We start from the raw sequence: 17,040 nt of genomic DNA, 5'->3' as shown, positions 1-17,040 counted from the left end.
TCCCATCCCCTGCTTTGATTCATTGTACAAAACATGCATAGAGACCTCCATGGCTCCAATTTCTGACTTTGTTTTGCAGTCTCATACTAAAGGCCACTTACATGCCCACCCTGCAAGTCTTTCCTAATGAATGGCTGTTTCCTATGAATGACACTGTACATGAAGAGCTAGTCTTCTACTGGAATAGCCCAGCTAACAGCCACTCACGTGCCTCCAATCCACCTGAGCAGTCCTTAAACAGCTCCTCGGCGGTCAGCTTCCTTAAAGGGCATCATAGCCTCATCCTAATGCTGCCTTCTACCATTCTGCAAGTCCAGATCTTTGTTGCCAGTTCCTCCTGAGTGCCTGGATTTAAATTCCACTGTCATAATAATGGTGACCAGGCCACACTGACGTTCTAAAATCTGTTTTTTCACCTCCCAGGGACCGTGAACTGGACAAGTAGGTGAGGAAAAGGTTGGATGGGTAAAAGGAAATAATTTTTTATTCTTGTAGCAATTTTTAGTCTATTATTGTGTCTATGTTTCCTTAGTCCTCACAGGTTAGTAATTTTAAAATTATATTTAATATCATTATCTAATTTCCATTTTTGTAAATATTCACTATTGTTTCTGTCTTGCACAATGTTTAACCAGAGTTCTAAAAGCCTCCATCTATTGAGTTTAGGACTTATTTATAATAACATTTACTTTTCCCTGCAGTGAAAGTTTTATTTTGTAGTGCTGTTAGTTCTATGAATTTAGGTGGTGAATCACAATAGGAGGTGAATCATAATATCACTGGCTGTTCTGCCTTCTTCTCATCATCACACTGCAATTTAAATTGTAATCTGCAAAATAAGTCGTATGTACCCAAAAAAAAAGTGCTCCTGTGCAAATAAAAAGAATAGCAAAAACCTTTTATGTAAAAAGTTACAAAAAGCATTGCACAGTCCCCTTAGCATTGTAATAAAAAAAACAATAAACAAATAAATAAAAGTAAGCTATTAAAACCAAAAAAAGATGCCTAGGTTAAGTGTTTATAAAATATCCCAGCAAACCCAGCTGAGAATGGGGTCAGCATACAGCATACAGCATTCTGACTCTGTTGGCATTTAAACATAAATAGATGGGTGCTATTAAGTAAACAACTGCTCAGTTTTTAAATGGGCACACTGACACACACATGGCTCAACAAAACCATTCACAGCATATGCTCAAGCACATTTTACATTTTCATTACATTGTCAGTCACACGTCTGTGCAGTAGCTCCATTTCAGTGAATCATTTATGTTTTACACCAAATTATGTGATGAGGAGAGTTCTGCATCATGTCTGCTCCTTCTCCTCCTCTGGTCTCTGACAATTGGTTCCTGGAAATCATATTTTACTTGCAAGTTCCCATATAGATGCTGACAGAGATTATATTAGTGGTAATGGTTTTGGAGAAAACTTTTTTTTACATTTTACAATATTATTTTCATGCCAAATGTGTTTTTTTTATTAAATGGAAAAGGGTAATGCAAACCTCAAGCTTTTCCAAAGAAAATTAAACTCACTTTTGGTACATGTGGATTAAACTCTACAGCTCTGTGTATGGCTTCCACAGCATTCATTTCTGCAGTACTGAGACCTCTTCTTGATGCCGCCTCTGGTGAAAATCTGTGCAAAGAAATACAAGTTTTAAGTCAATTCCAAACAGTAAAAATCTATTTTTGGCTCAACATAACCAAATATCTTACATTTTGCAATAGGCTACTATTTCATTATATTCATAACACAACAAACCAAGCAAATCTGAATGTGCCCCAGATACATATCCAGACTAGTGTCACACAAACCAGACAATAAATGCCAACCAAAAATGTCAAGAAGGGTATAGCTTATTACTGGAGACTCTTAAATGATCCACACAGTTGACAAATTACACTACTCTGCAACAGAAGGAAATCTCATTTTGTTGGTTATGACTTAAACCTCACGATCATGTACAAGGACAGGGATGTAGACTAAATGGTAAATTGAAAGCTTTGTCCCAGGAGTCAAGTCTTGCACCACTCATGAGGCAGAAGCTGAGGGACTTCAATTCTCAAGTTGGAATAGCTGCTAGTCCTTGCTCGAAGAACACAAATCACTCTTTTCCAGGAGAGAAAAATGACCATGGATTTCAAGGTGCTAGTTCTCATTCCAAAAGCACAACATGCTCAACTGAAAAATGTTCCAAAGCACAGCAGAGATCACAGTCTGATGAAGCCTACCAGTTACTCAACCCACCACCCTCAAATACAGTCACAAACTCTCGGTAGTGTTTGGAAGAAAAAGATCAAGAGTACAAGTAGGAAATATGAAGTTACAGTATATCTCTAAATCTCATAGAGATATGAGATATCTCCATGGACTGGCTTGGGTGTGTCGGAGACTCCTACAGGGGGTACTGAAAGAAACTGCTATGAATAGGGCAGCTTCATCAGTCTAGCTCATCTTTCATGCTACCATGACTCTCATCAGGGGAAGCAGAGTAAAAAAAAATGATTTTTTAATTTCAAATAATTTTAAGTGGTCACTATTCAGTTGAAGATACCTACATGACTTCACTACTGAGATGTTCTTCCTGCAGTCTGATTGGAGCAGTCAGTAATTCTGTAGTCTATGTAGAATTCATTGATATTGACACTGGTTAAAAAAGTCAAATTGGAAAATATGAAAGGAGCAAAATGATATTGGCTGCAAAAAACTGCTGACTTTTTACCAGCTAAGTGTAGCTGAAGCCCACAAATAAGGAAGAATCACAATAAAAAAAAACAAGTGTAACTACCTACACACATGTAACAAATATGTATTAATACAGTCCTGGACTATTCTATATTTCAAATCACAGCACTTCATTTAAGGTAAAAGTAATACAATTGCCTTATTTACACATTGAATGTAAATACAAATGGAAATGGTTTACATACCAGCCATAGTCTGAACTACCTTTCAAGCATGCAATCCCAGGAATTTACTGGGACCACTTGTTCACATACATCACATTGACCAGGTGTTTTCCAGGGACAGTATTATTCATTCATGAGTGTTACATTGCATGAAATAAGTGGAGAAAATAAAGCACAGAACGTCCACAACTATACCCTGCAAGTTTCTCTTTTCTAAAAGAAAATAAATTGGTAAGCAGGAATTCTTACACATTGCACCTATTTAGTTTATTTATGTTGCACAATATTCTCAAAACCCAAAGTTGCCTTTAAGGCACACACAACACTATGGATCACAATATGAAAAACTGATGACTCATATAAAAATAAATGCTATTGCATTTAAAGTGCTCTGCAAAGCTGCTCAGGGTTTACGTTGTATGAGATCTGCACCCCATATCTCTGCTTCATAGCCTCCAGATAGCGTCACTCCATTCAATGGTGGAAACGTATTCGTGAATGAGGTGATACATGGCTATATGTAATGGTATCGGAGATTAGCAAACTTCTCCTCGACTTGGAAACGGAGAGGCGCTCTTATTTCAAAAGCTGCCCAGTTCAGTTTTAAAAAGTTCAAATGTTCTGCTAAACCATAAAATAGATCTCTTTTGACTGTTCACTTATTTGTACTGTAGGTTAGTATGGCTTGCAGAATTTGCCTGGAATTTGTTGGTGCCATTCGAAAATGCATCAAACTAGGAACTCCATGGAAAATACAAATATACACGTTCTTGACCTAGACACTAACCAGGTTAACTTTCATGAGATTGACTAAATTCCTGGGATATTGTGCAATCGTGAATTACATTAATGAGATTCTTCAGAAATGCTCGGCTCTACTTCTTACACTAACCAAGCCCAACATCTGCTGTGCACTGCACTGACCCAAAAACATCAGTCTGGTCTCAAAGTGGATCACATGCAAGTTTTTAAATTTTAAAACATACTGAGAAATATTACATCTTACACTTTTTAAAACTAAACAATAAAAATACAAGTCAAGTGGGTACATGTGGAGAAACAAGTGAAAGAGGTTCTAAAATTGAGGAACAAAATGAGGAACTTTAAAAAATGGAGTTTAGCAGACTCTTATTAAACAACATTAATTAGACCTCTGATTAACTGTAGTATAAAAAAATCATCATACACTTTTGTGATGTAAACTTTGTCCATAAGAGGTCTAAATTTCTTCTCTTTCAGCTTAAGTGTTACAAAACCCATTAATTTGGAAACCAACACATTTACAGTACTTTCGAGTATTATGTTCTCAACCCTGCTTTTCTATTTTATGGGAGTTGAAAGGCAGAGCCTATTCTGGTAGCACAGGTGCAAGGTGGGAAATAATTCCAGTCTACTGCAGCACACAGACACAGTCTACGATACCCAATTAGCCTGATCTGCCCGTCTTGAGACATGAGAGAGCTGAGAAGAAAGAAACGAAAGTCTACATAGGCAACAACTGAAAACAGGAATCGAGAGGCAGCTGTGCTGCCCACTGTGCCACCATGCCACTACTAACCAATGGACAGGCAAAGTTTTAATAAATGAAAAGTGACAAACTTACTTGTCTGAGACGGCTCTGGCTTTGAGGAGAGCAGCTGTGTAACATATTGTTGCAGATTTGGGTAAACTAATATCTGGGAAAGGAAAAAAAAAAAGAATTGTGAAAACATGCATTTTCTTAAATAAACTAATGTTACTGCATTCCTTTATGCAAAGCATTTTTTCTCTGTGGGTAAAGTTACAAAAGCCCCAGATGAGCTCTACTGTACAAACACTAAATAAGATCTAGGAAACTTTAGAAAAATGGTTCTGGCAGATATAAACTGTTTAAATTCAGCACAATTCCCCAAGGGAAAGTATTTGAACCTTCTTTGAAATGTTTTTAAAATGAAAAGGCATGCGTTAAGGCATTTGGCAAACACATATATACCCGATTAGAACAAATTGTAAGTAACCACATTTAGAAGGAAAGCTAGCGTTTCACAGATTAATTTATAGTGGACTTCACTTTTGCAGTGCACATTAATATTTAGTATAAAGACATCACACAGCATATACATGTACATTAAAAATGTTCTCTTTTGAAATTTTCAAAGCATACAGGAAATAAAAAAAAAATACTTATGTAAAGCATGAGTAGACAGGGAACAAAACAAATGGCTGAAGCAAATATACCTGCTCTTCTGTACAGTATATGTAAGGTCACCCACTGTAGAATTTAAAGTCGGCTAGAGTGGCACTGATGGCACTTATAATACATAGTTATTCTTACATACAGTAGGTGCCAGGAACAAGTAAGTGAAGTCATTAGTCTTTTTGGTTTAACTGTGATAAGAAATAAACACCATACAATGTTTGTAATCACATGGCTCCGAGTTCACAGCACTAGTAAAACATATCATTTTTAAAGCCTTCTGGATATTGGATGGGTTCTTCCTCCACATGTATACATTCTAATATGTACTGTAACTAATAATGAGTAATACAAAATATGTACAGTACAGCAGTGCAGCAACATTTCTATCTTCTGTGCAAAAGAGTTTTTGTTTGCAGACATTATACACAAGTAATATGTTGGGTCAGAGTGCTCTTAAGTCTGAAATAGACAATGTAACAGTCAGTATTGCATCTATGGATGATCTTGTGTTTTTAGTGTGTTTGGCAAGATACTCTGCTGAATATTTTTGTCAATGTTAATTTTTGTTGAGGTACTATATTATGAATCAAAATCTATCCGTATTTCACAGCAGTCATCATTCCATGAATTTCGATGAAATTGCCTACACCACTGGCTAAAAATGCACCTCCAGAATGTAACAAAGCCACTAAGCTTGCTTCACAGGAGGATGCACACAGCAGTCAAAGTGATTCTCGACAATACTGCTTCTAAAATATCAGCATGTTTGTGAGCCAAGAAAGTAACTTTTGGAATCACTATTTAAGTCTGTCAGCCACTAGATGTCGCTAAATACTTCATAGTCTTTCAAATAATGCAATCTCATCTGCTTATGTCTTTCTACAAGAATGGCTTCTTAGCTGCAACACTCTCTACAAGACCACATCTTTTAAAACTGCTTTATTCAGAGTGTCTACTTTGATATCACAGTAATCTACAAAATGCTGGAAAAACACTTGTTTGGACTTCCTTTTGTCTTTTAGCCTCTTTAGTGTTGTGTCCCCCTAAAAAAACAAAACAAAAACTACTAATTTTTTTCCAGCAATGAAAAATGTCATTATGTTTAACAGAAACACAAACATATATCAAAATTTCAACATAATATATTAGAAATGTCAATACTAGTGTTTCTCACTGTACTGATGCAGAATCTGTACATATACTTCATGTGATATAATTTGAAAATGTCACCAATGCACAGCCCGATGTGGCAATCAGGGAAATACAAGTGTGTTTTTTGTAAACTTTCCTTATATTATTTGTTCTGTTGCTTGTGTATGAGAAGGTAGAACTGTCCATGCCTGATCTGCACAATCAATACGTCCATTGCGCTATGGTAACATACAGTTAGGTCCATAAATATTTGGACAGAGACAACTTTTTTCTAATTTTGGTTCTGTACATTACCACAATGAATTTTAAATGAAACAACTCAGATGCGGTTGAAGTGCAGACTTTCAGCTTTAATTCAGTGGGTTGAACAAAAAGATTGCATAACAATGTGAGGCAAATAAAGCATTTTTTTAACACAATCCCTTTATTTCAGGGGCTCAAAAGTAATTGGACAATTGACTCAAAGGCTATTTCATGGGCAGGTGTGGGCAAGTCCGTCATTATGTCATTATCAATTAAGCAAATAAAAGGCCTGGAGTTGATTTGAGGTGTGGTGCTTGCATGTGGAAGATTTTGCTGTGAACAGACAACATGCGGTCAAAGGAGCTCTCCATGCAGGTGAAAGAAGCCATCCTTAAGCTGCGAAAACAGAAAAAACCCATCCGAGAAATTGCTACAATATTACGAGTGGCAAAATCTACAGTTTGGTACATCCTGAGAAAGAAAGCAAGCACTGGTGAACTCAGCAATGCAAAAAGACCTGGATGTCCACGGAAGACAACAGTGGTGGATGATCGCAGAATCATTTCCATGGTGAACAACACTCTCCAGGGGGAAGGCGTATCGATATCCAAGTCTACCATAAAGAGAAGACTGCATGAAAGTAAATACAGAGGGTGCACTGCAAGGTGCAAGCCACTCATAAGCCTCAAGAATAGAAAGACTAGATTGGACTTTGCTAAAGAACATCTAAAAAAGTCAGCACAGTTCTGGAAAAACATTCTTTGGAAAGAGGAAACCAAGATCAACCTCTACCAGAATGATGGCAAGAAAAAAGTATGGAGAAGGCGTGGAACAGCTCATTATCCAAAGCATACCACATCATCTGTAAAACATGATGGAGGCAGTGTGATGGCTTGGGCGTGTATGGCTGCCAGTGGCACTGGAACACTAGTGTTTATTGATGATGTGACACAGGACAGAAGCAGCCAAATGAATTCTGAGGTGTTCAGAGACATACTGTCTGCTCAAATCCAGCTAAATGCAGTCAAATTGATTGGGCGGTGTTTCATGATACAGATGGACAATGACCCAAAACAAACAGCCAAAGCAACCCAGGAGTTTATTAAAGCAAAGAAGTGGAAAATAAATTCTGAATGGCCAAGTCAGTCACCTGATCTTAACCCAACTGAGCATGCATTTCACTTGTTGAAGACTAAACTTCAGACAGAAAGGCCCACAAACACACACCAACTGAAAGCTGCTGCAGTAAAGGCCTAGCAGAGCTTTAAAAAGGAGGAAACCCAGCATCTGGTGATGCCCATGAGTTCAAGACTTCAGGCTGTCATTGCCAGCAAAGGGTTTTCAACCAAGTATTAGACATGAACATTTTATTTCCAGTTATTTGATTTGTCCAATTACTTTTGAGCCCCTGAAATGAAGGGATTGTGTTAAAAAAATGCTTTAGTTGCCTCACATTTTTATGCAATCGTTTTGTTCACCCCATTTAATTAAAGCTGAAAGTCTGCACTTCAACTGCATCTGAGTTGTTTCATTTAAAATTCATTGTGGTAATGTACAAAACCAAAATTAGAAAAAAGTTGCCTCTGTCCAAATATTTATGGACCTAACTGTATGTTACCATAGCGCAAGGCTTAGTGACTTCCACATTTCCACTGACACAGAACATGGACAGTTGCTGCATTGTGCGCTGTACTTAGGGAGATAACGTCTTTCTTGTGCTTCCATTTAATCAGAATAATTTTGCCTTTTTGCCACATGCCCACCTGATCATGGCAAACCTTCAGACGACTAAATTTACCAGGTACGTCATGTACAGTGCCATATACATCAGTTTCACTATCTTTGCCAACGTCTGGAGACCAATTCATACTTTCATCACTACTACTTGAACTAACTAATGGTTAAGTTTCACCTAGTTTCTCCTAAAACTAGCTTTACAGCGTTTACATGTCACTGTACTTTGGTTGAAGGCTCCACCTGATTTAAGAATACTCAAGGGTTTTTGGAGCATGATTTATTTTATCCAACAGATGGCAGCAGAATACTATCCCGAGAGTTATTCGGGCTTAATGCTTTACATTGAATCATAACAGCTTAACCTATGGGACACTCAGGATTAACTGGTTTTACAAAAAATTCTGAGCATGAGACATGTTTGGGGTTAACACCAAAGAGGTGAGATTAAGCAACCTTAAGTGCCATTCAGCAGGTGCTGGCAGACTTTTATGTCTTCCACAGTGTGGCAGTATGAACAGCATAGCTTGAAACTCCAGTTTGGGGTGTTGATATGTGCACACTACATTCTTGCTCATACAAAACTATAATTTTTATGTATGTCAAAGTGCTTTAGCTTACCCATTTCCAAACCTCTTTTTGAGACACCCTAGTATTCTTGGGTACCATCCAACACACCCATTAATCTGAGTCACATGGCCTGTTGGTGAATTTAACCTAACACATGGAATAGATGAGGGATTCAAGGAGAGCTTTGGGGACAAAGTATGCGGTGGTGTTCTAGCTATTGCGCAAGACATTTTTAGAAAAGTCATGCAACAAAAATTAACAAGATTTGCTTGAATGTTTAGATAATTTTATTCTAATGTTTTTACAAAAGTAAATAAATATGTGCCTACTTGGAAAACTAGGTTTAACATGATGTTCTTGTGGCCTCTACACAGTAGTGTACTTGTGGGTGTTATTGTTGCTGCAATATTAAGAATTGCCTTTTGGAGTGAAAAGCCTGTGCACCCAGGATATCCTGGCTGCTTCAACACTACGGTAAATGTAATGCACACCTCTATATTAAAAGATGTGAGACAATTCAGAAACAGTTTATACCATTTTTGCTGCTCCTGGACAAGTTTGTTTGGAACTGGGCATTACTGTTATTATACTTGAGATATACCAGCTGCAGTTTAAGGATTTAAGAAATAGTTCACTATTATTATTATTAATATTACCTTATCACAGTAATTATACACAGCCTCAATCAATTCCTTCACAGAAAACTAAATATGAATAAACCTTTTTACTGTAGATTTAGTTGGGGAGAAAAAATTAATCATTTTAATAAGCTCTTTCCTTGGAAGGGAATGTGTGGTAAGTAGAGCTTGTAAATGTTAACAGACAGTGTATACGGACAGGATATTTGTGATTCCTTGGACCTTAAGGTTCTGAACTGGAGCTGCAAAACACTCTCTTGTCCCACATATCCTGCAAGAGCAATTCAAAGCACAGCAGGACTAATTTCAAGCTTGTCACCAAAATAAAAATGCACACTTGACAGAATAAATAAAAGATAATCAAAACTTTAAAAACAACTTGCACATATTCTATCACAGCATGTACCTTGAGGAGGTGAAGCTCCTGTGAGATGCTACAGTAACTTGATCTGTAAAAATTACTTAGAAAAATGTGGCATATTATAAACATTGTTAGCACGCCATCACTTACCATCATATTTTGCTAATACTGCTTGTACATCTGCATAGGCCTGCAACTCCAGTAAGGCTTCTAGGAGATTTTCATGGATATTGAACATGCTGAGAAGAGGGAACTCCTTCATTAGCTGGAAAACATACATCTTCTGTTATACGCAATTCTTCCAAAGACTCCACTAAGCATTGTCAGGTTTAAGATGTAAATCAACAAATTCAAAACATTTACAAAAAATTGGATTTTATTATATAGATACATTGATTCATGAAAGGTCAAGAAAAAAATGTCCTGTAGATTTTGGAACACATCTTCAAAAATATTATTAAAGGTCAAAATATACTTGCAAAAAATGCAATCATGAATTAAATTAGTGGTGGAAAAAGTATTCTATTCCAGTTTCATTCCAATATTATTTCCCTGCCAGAAGATGTGTCAAAAAGTGGAACACCCTACGTATATAGTCAGAGGTAGTGAGACAACATCATCAGTAACTGGAGAACGGCATGAACCCGTCATGGCACCAGTCCCAGGCTTCTGCCATTATAACTAATGCTTTTTGCCTGTTTGCTGTGCGCACATTTGTACATTTTAATGATCTTTCTTAAAATTGTTATGATCATTCATTGAGCATCATTATTGGGTTATTTTTTTCTTCTTTGCTGAACCTAACACACAAATTCATGTACTTAAAGTAGATTTTTAATTTGGTATATAAAGTGATCACTTTAGTAAAAAAAGTAATTCTTTTAAAAACTTGAAAATCGGCTTTTTATGTCAAATCAGCAGTGACCAGTAACTACAGTACAATGATGTATTGAAAAAGCAAATACGTTGGAAGTTCGACAGCACAAAGATGGATGAAACAGTTATCTTGTAGCACGTGCCATTCACTAAAGACAGCCACCAATACAGACACAATATAAATAACATCACTAAGGGATGGTGAATTTAGAAGCAAGGATTTATGGGACAGCATTGCTGATGTATTTCAAATCAAGTATACTTACGTCTCTCATCATTTTTACTGCTTCTCTTGTCCTTCCCAGCTTCCGTGCACACATTGCTAACCTCCTTTTGATGTACACTAATACATTTGTGTCCCTTCCTAGTGTTATTAAACACAAAAACAAAAGGTTTTACAATGCAGCCAGTCTGTGAGTTTATGTATAAGTGTCAGCAAGTTAAGGAAGTGACATGAAAATGACTTCTTTACTAGTTCTATATTTTCAGCATGCAAAGGTTTTGTGCAACTTCATAGTTGATTTTGGCATAAAATATAGAATTTAACAGATAAATGACGGTAGTGGTGTGGATTAGTGATACATACAATTTCAACTAGCCACTTCAAGAAAATACATAAATAAACAAAAAGCTGTACCTACAGTCTTGTCCTGGGCTGAAGCTAAAAACTAACTGCAATAGGGTACCATCATGTAATGGTCACTGTGTGGTGCAGGATTTTAAGCATCTGTAGCTAGTTTTGGAGGAAAATGTACTAAAAATGGCAAGGAAAAAACCTGTATAGGAACTTCACTATTCTCTATGCAATTTCATTCCAGGCAGTTATGCTTGACGTGCCCTCAAAGTCATCAAAAAATTGAATGAAATTTGGTAATCAATTTTAGAAAATGTACACAAAGTTTAAAAATGTAATGTATAAATAGGTATTGATGAGATTTCCATTTATAAATCTACAAGCTGTGGTATAACTAGACTTTTATTTAAGGGACAGCAGTACATTTGTAATATGAATGCATTAGTTAGCACCTTTGATATTTTAAGTAGAGTTTACATTTGCCTTTTGGGAACAGGACAGGAAAAGTTGAGGAAGGGATGCAAGTGTGAATACTACGACGACACTAATGACACATGTCAACAAGTCATGGCTGTAGATCTGCCAAAGTTCTGTGTAACACTAGAAGATCCCACTCTTCAGGCAGCAAAGCTTACCGAGTAAGACAATGAAAATTAAACCAAAAGGCTGCTGATTCGGTTCCCAACTCAGACCCTCAGCAAGTCACTTAAACTGCCAGTGCTCCTCATGCTAAAAAAATATATAAAAAGTAATATAACTCTGCATTTGTAATATACTTCTTTGCAGCCTGAGATGTTCTGTGAAAGGAAATAAATATTAAAATACTGTATATTGGCTAACATGCCAATTTCTCAGTACAGTAGGTCAGCCAACAACTAACAATTGTGACCACACAGATTGAGCTTTCAAAGCTACTCATTCAGTTAATGCATTGGGAAGATGCAGTGCTTTCTAGCAATTACAAGTTAAAAAAAAGCACCTCTCATAATGCAAATGTGAATTTCAAATCTGATCTTCAATAAGCTGTTAAAGGTTCTCATTTAAAGATAAAGGGGTTTCTTACAGTCATAGATTGTAAGTCTAGGTAGAAAGTTTAGGTAATACTCAAATGATGAGCTAATAGGACAGCAACACTGATACGTTACAAGAAATCAAGTGAGAAACTCTGATAAAAATTAAAATGTATGCTTTGATATGCAGCGATGGGAGGAATGAGAGCTAGCCTGTTAACATTAACAATGCTCTCATCTGATCAGAAAAGCTAACAATTGTGCATTGTTGAACAACTTGTCTATTTCAGGTTGCGAAAATAATTCATTTATGCTTACTGATCAGTAAAACCCTGGCGTGTGCTTAAATGTAAAAAATGTATTTGCATTTGCCATACTTGCAGATCTGCATGTGAACTTGAAGACTCTTAAAAGTGATACTTCTTGCAGTTTTGTTCAGGTCATTTTTTGCTTTCAGATGGACTAAGGATGGCAAACTAAATGTACTTGAACATGGCCAAGCAAGATAAAGACAAGGACTGTGCATCAAACATTAAATTAACTGGGGAGCTTCGCTCACCAACCCCTCCCATCATCCCAAGCGCCAGTGTTACATAGTGTTGTGAAGAGGGGGGCTGAACACACCCCAAGGAGACGTGGCTACTCCTCTAAAACCACTTTTACACAGTGATACAATGGGAAACAAATAGTTTGGTTTTTTTACCTCCTCTTTGCTAGATCAGCTGTTGACTTGCTGCTACTGCCGTGCCGCGTAATCTGCATTTCATGCGGCACTTCAAATGTTTAAGGGTCGGTACATTAGCTGTCCTTTTGTCTCACTACCTTGTCTCTCTTCTCCCCCAGACATCCTCAAACACTATTCAATCTCTTTTCACTGTTTCATTATTTCACCGAGTAATAGTTTCTGTTTGTTTGCGATCTTTACTATCATTTTTTAGAGACTTTCAAATTTTCCAAACTTCCATTATCTCTAACCTGCTCTGTATGTGTATCGTGCCAATGTTTTTGAATTCTTTACGACATTCTACTTTGTCTTTTTCCTGCCCCGGGCATGTTTAAATCTCTTGGCACAAAATGTTTAAGAGCTGAAAGCACAGGAAGTGTATCTGCCAAAAGCACTCCAATAACTGAGAGGTTAGATGACTGTGGTCTTGTTTGAAAATGGTTGTAAGTAGGGCATGACTTGCAAAAGTCACCATCTCACGGGACTTGCTTCCAAAGGTTTTAAGTATGACGTGACTTGACCGTCTCATGGGAAGTGAAAGTGTCTCTCTTCAAAGGATCAATTCTCATCACAGGAAAAAAAGTCCTGTCTCGTCCCAAGATTGTTTTTTATAATAGAGAGATAAATTTCAGTTTATAATCAGGGCTAGCTAGTGCTTACCCCAAGAGTATCAGGTGTGGGGATGTGTGAGGAAATCTGGTATGCCCAAAAAAACCCTCAACAACTGATGGAGAATGAGCAGACTCCACACAGACAATGACTAGATGCTGGATCTGTGAGGTTAACGTGTTAGGCACTGCACCACCATGGCATTCTAGCTTTAAATTAAACTCATCAAAATTTTTTGCTGCACATCAGCAAGATTCTGTTTTTATCTAAAGTGTTTCAAATATATTTAGGTGAAAATTAAATTGTCAGCTTTCTGTACAGCACTCTTATCCTTCATTTAGTATTTTCTTTTAATAAAGTTGACTACACTTTGAAAAATGTACTGTATTTGTGCAATTTCACTTCTAAATATACAGTACATATCATATGTAAATGCCTGAAGCCTCATTAGAAAGCTAAGAATATAAACTATGACAATTTTGGGAAATTACAATATATATTTCAATTGTAAATGTCTCAAATGTGCCAGTATATAGAAATAAGCACTGAAAAAATGCTTTCTTCACGACCTGATATAGAAGACTAGGCTAGACCTAGATTGTCCTGTAAACAAAAACTTACAAAAATAAGTTAGCTACTAAAACATTAAAAATATAAAGTATCACATCAAAATTGTACTTACAGAAAATACCCATGATGCATAATAATATGCAGATTACCACTGCTGCTGATAACTGAGAAAATCTCACTATACACACCAAGATGAAAATTTGCCAGCCCAGTATTGTTAGTTATTTTTGTTTTTCCACTTATCATTGCAAATGCACATCATGATTTCAGATATTTCACATATATAATCTCGTTCAATTAATTTTTGAAAAAGGAAATTCAAATAACTAATGTTCAAAAGCCTACATTAATGCAAAACAATTACCTTCATATAAACAAAATACCGTAATGAGTAAATGGCAAAATGACTTCCATTCATCAAATCACACTGCTGCCTTTACAAGCTGCTTACTTTGAGTAATCTAGCATAAATAAATTAAAAGTGTAGTGTGTGTTATTTGCAGCAGAAGTTTTTGTCTGCAGACCAAACTCTACGAATGTGCATAGCTAGAGTAAATATGGCAATTGGTAAATAAATTGCTTTTATTTATGTATGAGAAGGTTGAAGTGGTGGTGGCGGGGTTAGTAAAAATGACTGACTTTAGGTTATTTTTGTCCTTAATTAAAAAAAGAAAAAACTACATAAGCACTGCATTTTAACAGCGACAAAAATCTTCACTTGCAATGCAATAAAAAGAATAAAACTCTAAAGTAAAACTTCCTGCTCATTCCCAATGCACACCATTGTAAATGCAGAAGGAAGTCCATTGAACTCCTTTCTGTGGCATTTATTTGTGTTGTAGAGTAGAGCATTATGTCAATTATTTACATACTGTACATCTAAAATACATCACATATTTGGAATATAATCAGCAAAAACTATTTGTAAATTGTACATGTTGTTCTTTTGTTATTTTACTGTTACTATAAAGAATCTCTGACTCCCAAAGTGTAGGAAGCCCATGAACATTTTCCTGCGCCATCACGATTTGCCTTTTAAGTAAGCAGTTTCTTACTATGCTGTGCTTCATACTGAGCCCCATGATGCTGCAGTTGTTGACTTCTTCTGTAGCACCCTTCACCGACCTTCAGTGCCTGTTTAAACAGCTTTTCAGCTTCCACTATTGTTGTAGCCTCCTCTTCTGCGAGAAGGATGTAGGCAGTGGCACAGCTAAGGCAAAGATGAAGACAGACAATCAGTGCTTTCAAAGATGCTGCAGCTCACCTGTAAACATATTTTAAATATGGTGCAAATAACTCAAGCAAACCTTTAGGAGTGGAGCTCATATACTGTATGATGTAGTTATCAAAAAGTATAAATACACATAAATACACATACAGCAAGCACAGTCACTCTCAGTCAAGAGGGTCAAAGAATACATCGATCACTACAAAGAGAAGCTGTTTTGCTCTTTGTCTGTGTGTGCATTAAAATCACATTCTGCATAAAACATAGGTGAATGAGCCATCTGTACATAGACTTTGCTCATTTTTAACATTTGCAGGGTGAAAAGGGTTGACCAGTCCCACAAAACTGGGTGAGCAGGGGTGTGCAGCTATGTACTTTAGCAGGTTGTAAAAGTAAATAGGCCACTTATTTAATTTTTCTGAATAGCAAATCCCACAATGAAATATTGGTCTCCATGATATTCTGATTTCAAAGTACTGAAAGTCAAAATCTTTGTTTTTTTTATGTATTATGTATAATATTGCATGCGTATTCAGTCACTTTGTTGCGATTCTATGTCTACCAAGGTTGCACTTGCCTTACAACTGGCTTCCACTAATGAATCAATAAAAGAACTGTCCCATATTCTTGATAAAAACCCCACACAAGAGAATGACCAAGATGTGTATAAGGAAAAGGTTTTGTGGTCAGATAAGATCATGACAGATCTTTCTGGCCAAAGTTCAAAGAGATATGCATTGCTCAAGTGTTACATTGCCCACAGTGAATTATGGTGGTGCAAACATACACTGAGACCTGATTTTTTTCACCAAGGACTGGGCATCAGGTGAAAATCGAAGAAAGCAAATAGTGCAAGAAAGGCTGTTTCAAGTCAGCTAAACGGTGAAAACTGGAAGAAAGTTCAGTTTCAGTAAAACAAAGATTAAAAACAGAAGACCAAAGTAATCTTGGAGTGTCTCAAAGACAAAAAGGGCTATGTCCTATAATTGCCCAATCCAGGCTCTGATCTCAGGCCATGTGAGAATCTGTGGCACTGGTTGAAAACTGTAGGGTACAACTATAACTGCAAATCTACCTAAAAGAATAAGCTAAAAACAGCATGCATTTATCCCAAAAGACTTCAAGCCATTACTGCTGCTACAAAAGCCAACGTGACAGTAGCTATTAATCATAAAAATGCCAGTTTGTCTGGAGAATTGACAGTGGGGGCTTTCAGGCATGGTCCTGAGATAGGTAACCACAACTGCATGCACAATGCTCAGCTCTTCACTCTTTCATTTAGTCAAGGGCGTCCCAGCATTTTTGTTGCACCTTTTGTCCTGATCTCAACATTCTCCACTTCAGAACTGTACGATATTCCTGTCATTTCTGCCTAATGGCGGTTTTTTAAATGTTTGGAGAAAGATGGACTGATGGCCAATTATGTTTACTAGACTTAAGGGTTAATTGTTTAACACATTGGCCAAAGAGAAAATTCAATGACCAAATGCTATACTCTTCTGTATAGTCAAGCTTCTTTACAACAAACTCAATCTCCTTTATTGGTTTAACGTTCTTTTTTTCCGTCTGCTCATTTGTAACATTGTACCAAAAAAGAGAAGTGTGTTAAGATGCTAATGCTGACAATTCTTTCAACAGAAAGAGGTACCTACTGTCT

General features: G+C 36.7%; 1 protein-coding gene across 4 annotated transcripts in view; it reads right to left on the bottom strand.

Moving 5' to 3' along the window:
* LOC120534111 (suppressor of tumorigenicity 7 protein homolog) overlaps positions 1 to 17,040 on the bottom strand; it is a 214,591-nt gene that overhangs the window by 17,983 nt on the left and 179,568 nt on the right. For all 4 annotated transcript variants that reach the window (XM_039761388.1, XM_039761390.1, XM_039761391.1 and 1 more), the window contains 5 exons: positions 15,211 to 15,365; positions 10,935 to 11,032; positions 9,943 to 10,057; positions 4,519 to 4,591; positions 1,539 to 1,641 (listed from right to left, as the gene is read on the bottom strand). In XM_039761388.1, the coding sequence (XP_039617322.1) occupies positions 1,539 to 1,641; positions 4,519 to 4,591; positions 9,943 to 10,057; positions 10,935 to 11,032; positions 15,211 to 15,365 (544 nt within the window). The remainder of the gene's footprint in view (positions 1 to 1,538; positions 1,642 to 4,518; positions 4,592 to 9,942; positions 10,058 to 10,934; positions 11,033 to 15,210; positions 15,366 to 17,040) is intronic.

Source organism: Polypterus senegalus, chromosome 8 (genome assembly GCF_016835505.1).
Source record: "Polypterus senegalus isolate Bchr_013 chromosome 8, ASM1683550v1, whole genome shotgun sequence".
Classification (NCBI taxonomy): domain Eukaryota; kingdom Metazoa; phylum Chordata; class Cladistia; order Polypteriformes; family Polypteridae; genus Polypterus; species Polypterus senegalus.
Note: the sequence above shows the minus strand (reverse complement) of the source record. Positions and strands in the feature narration are given on the sequence as shown.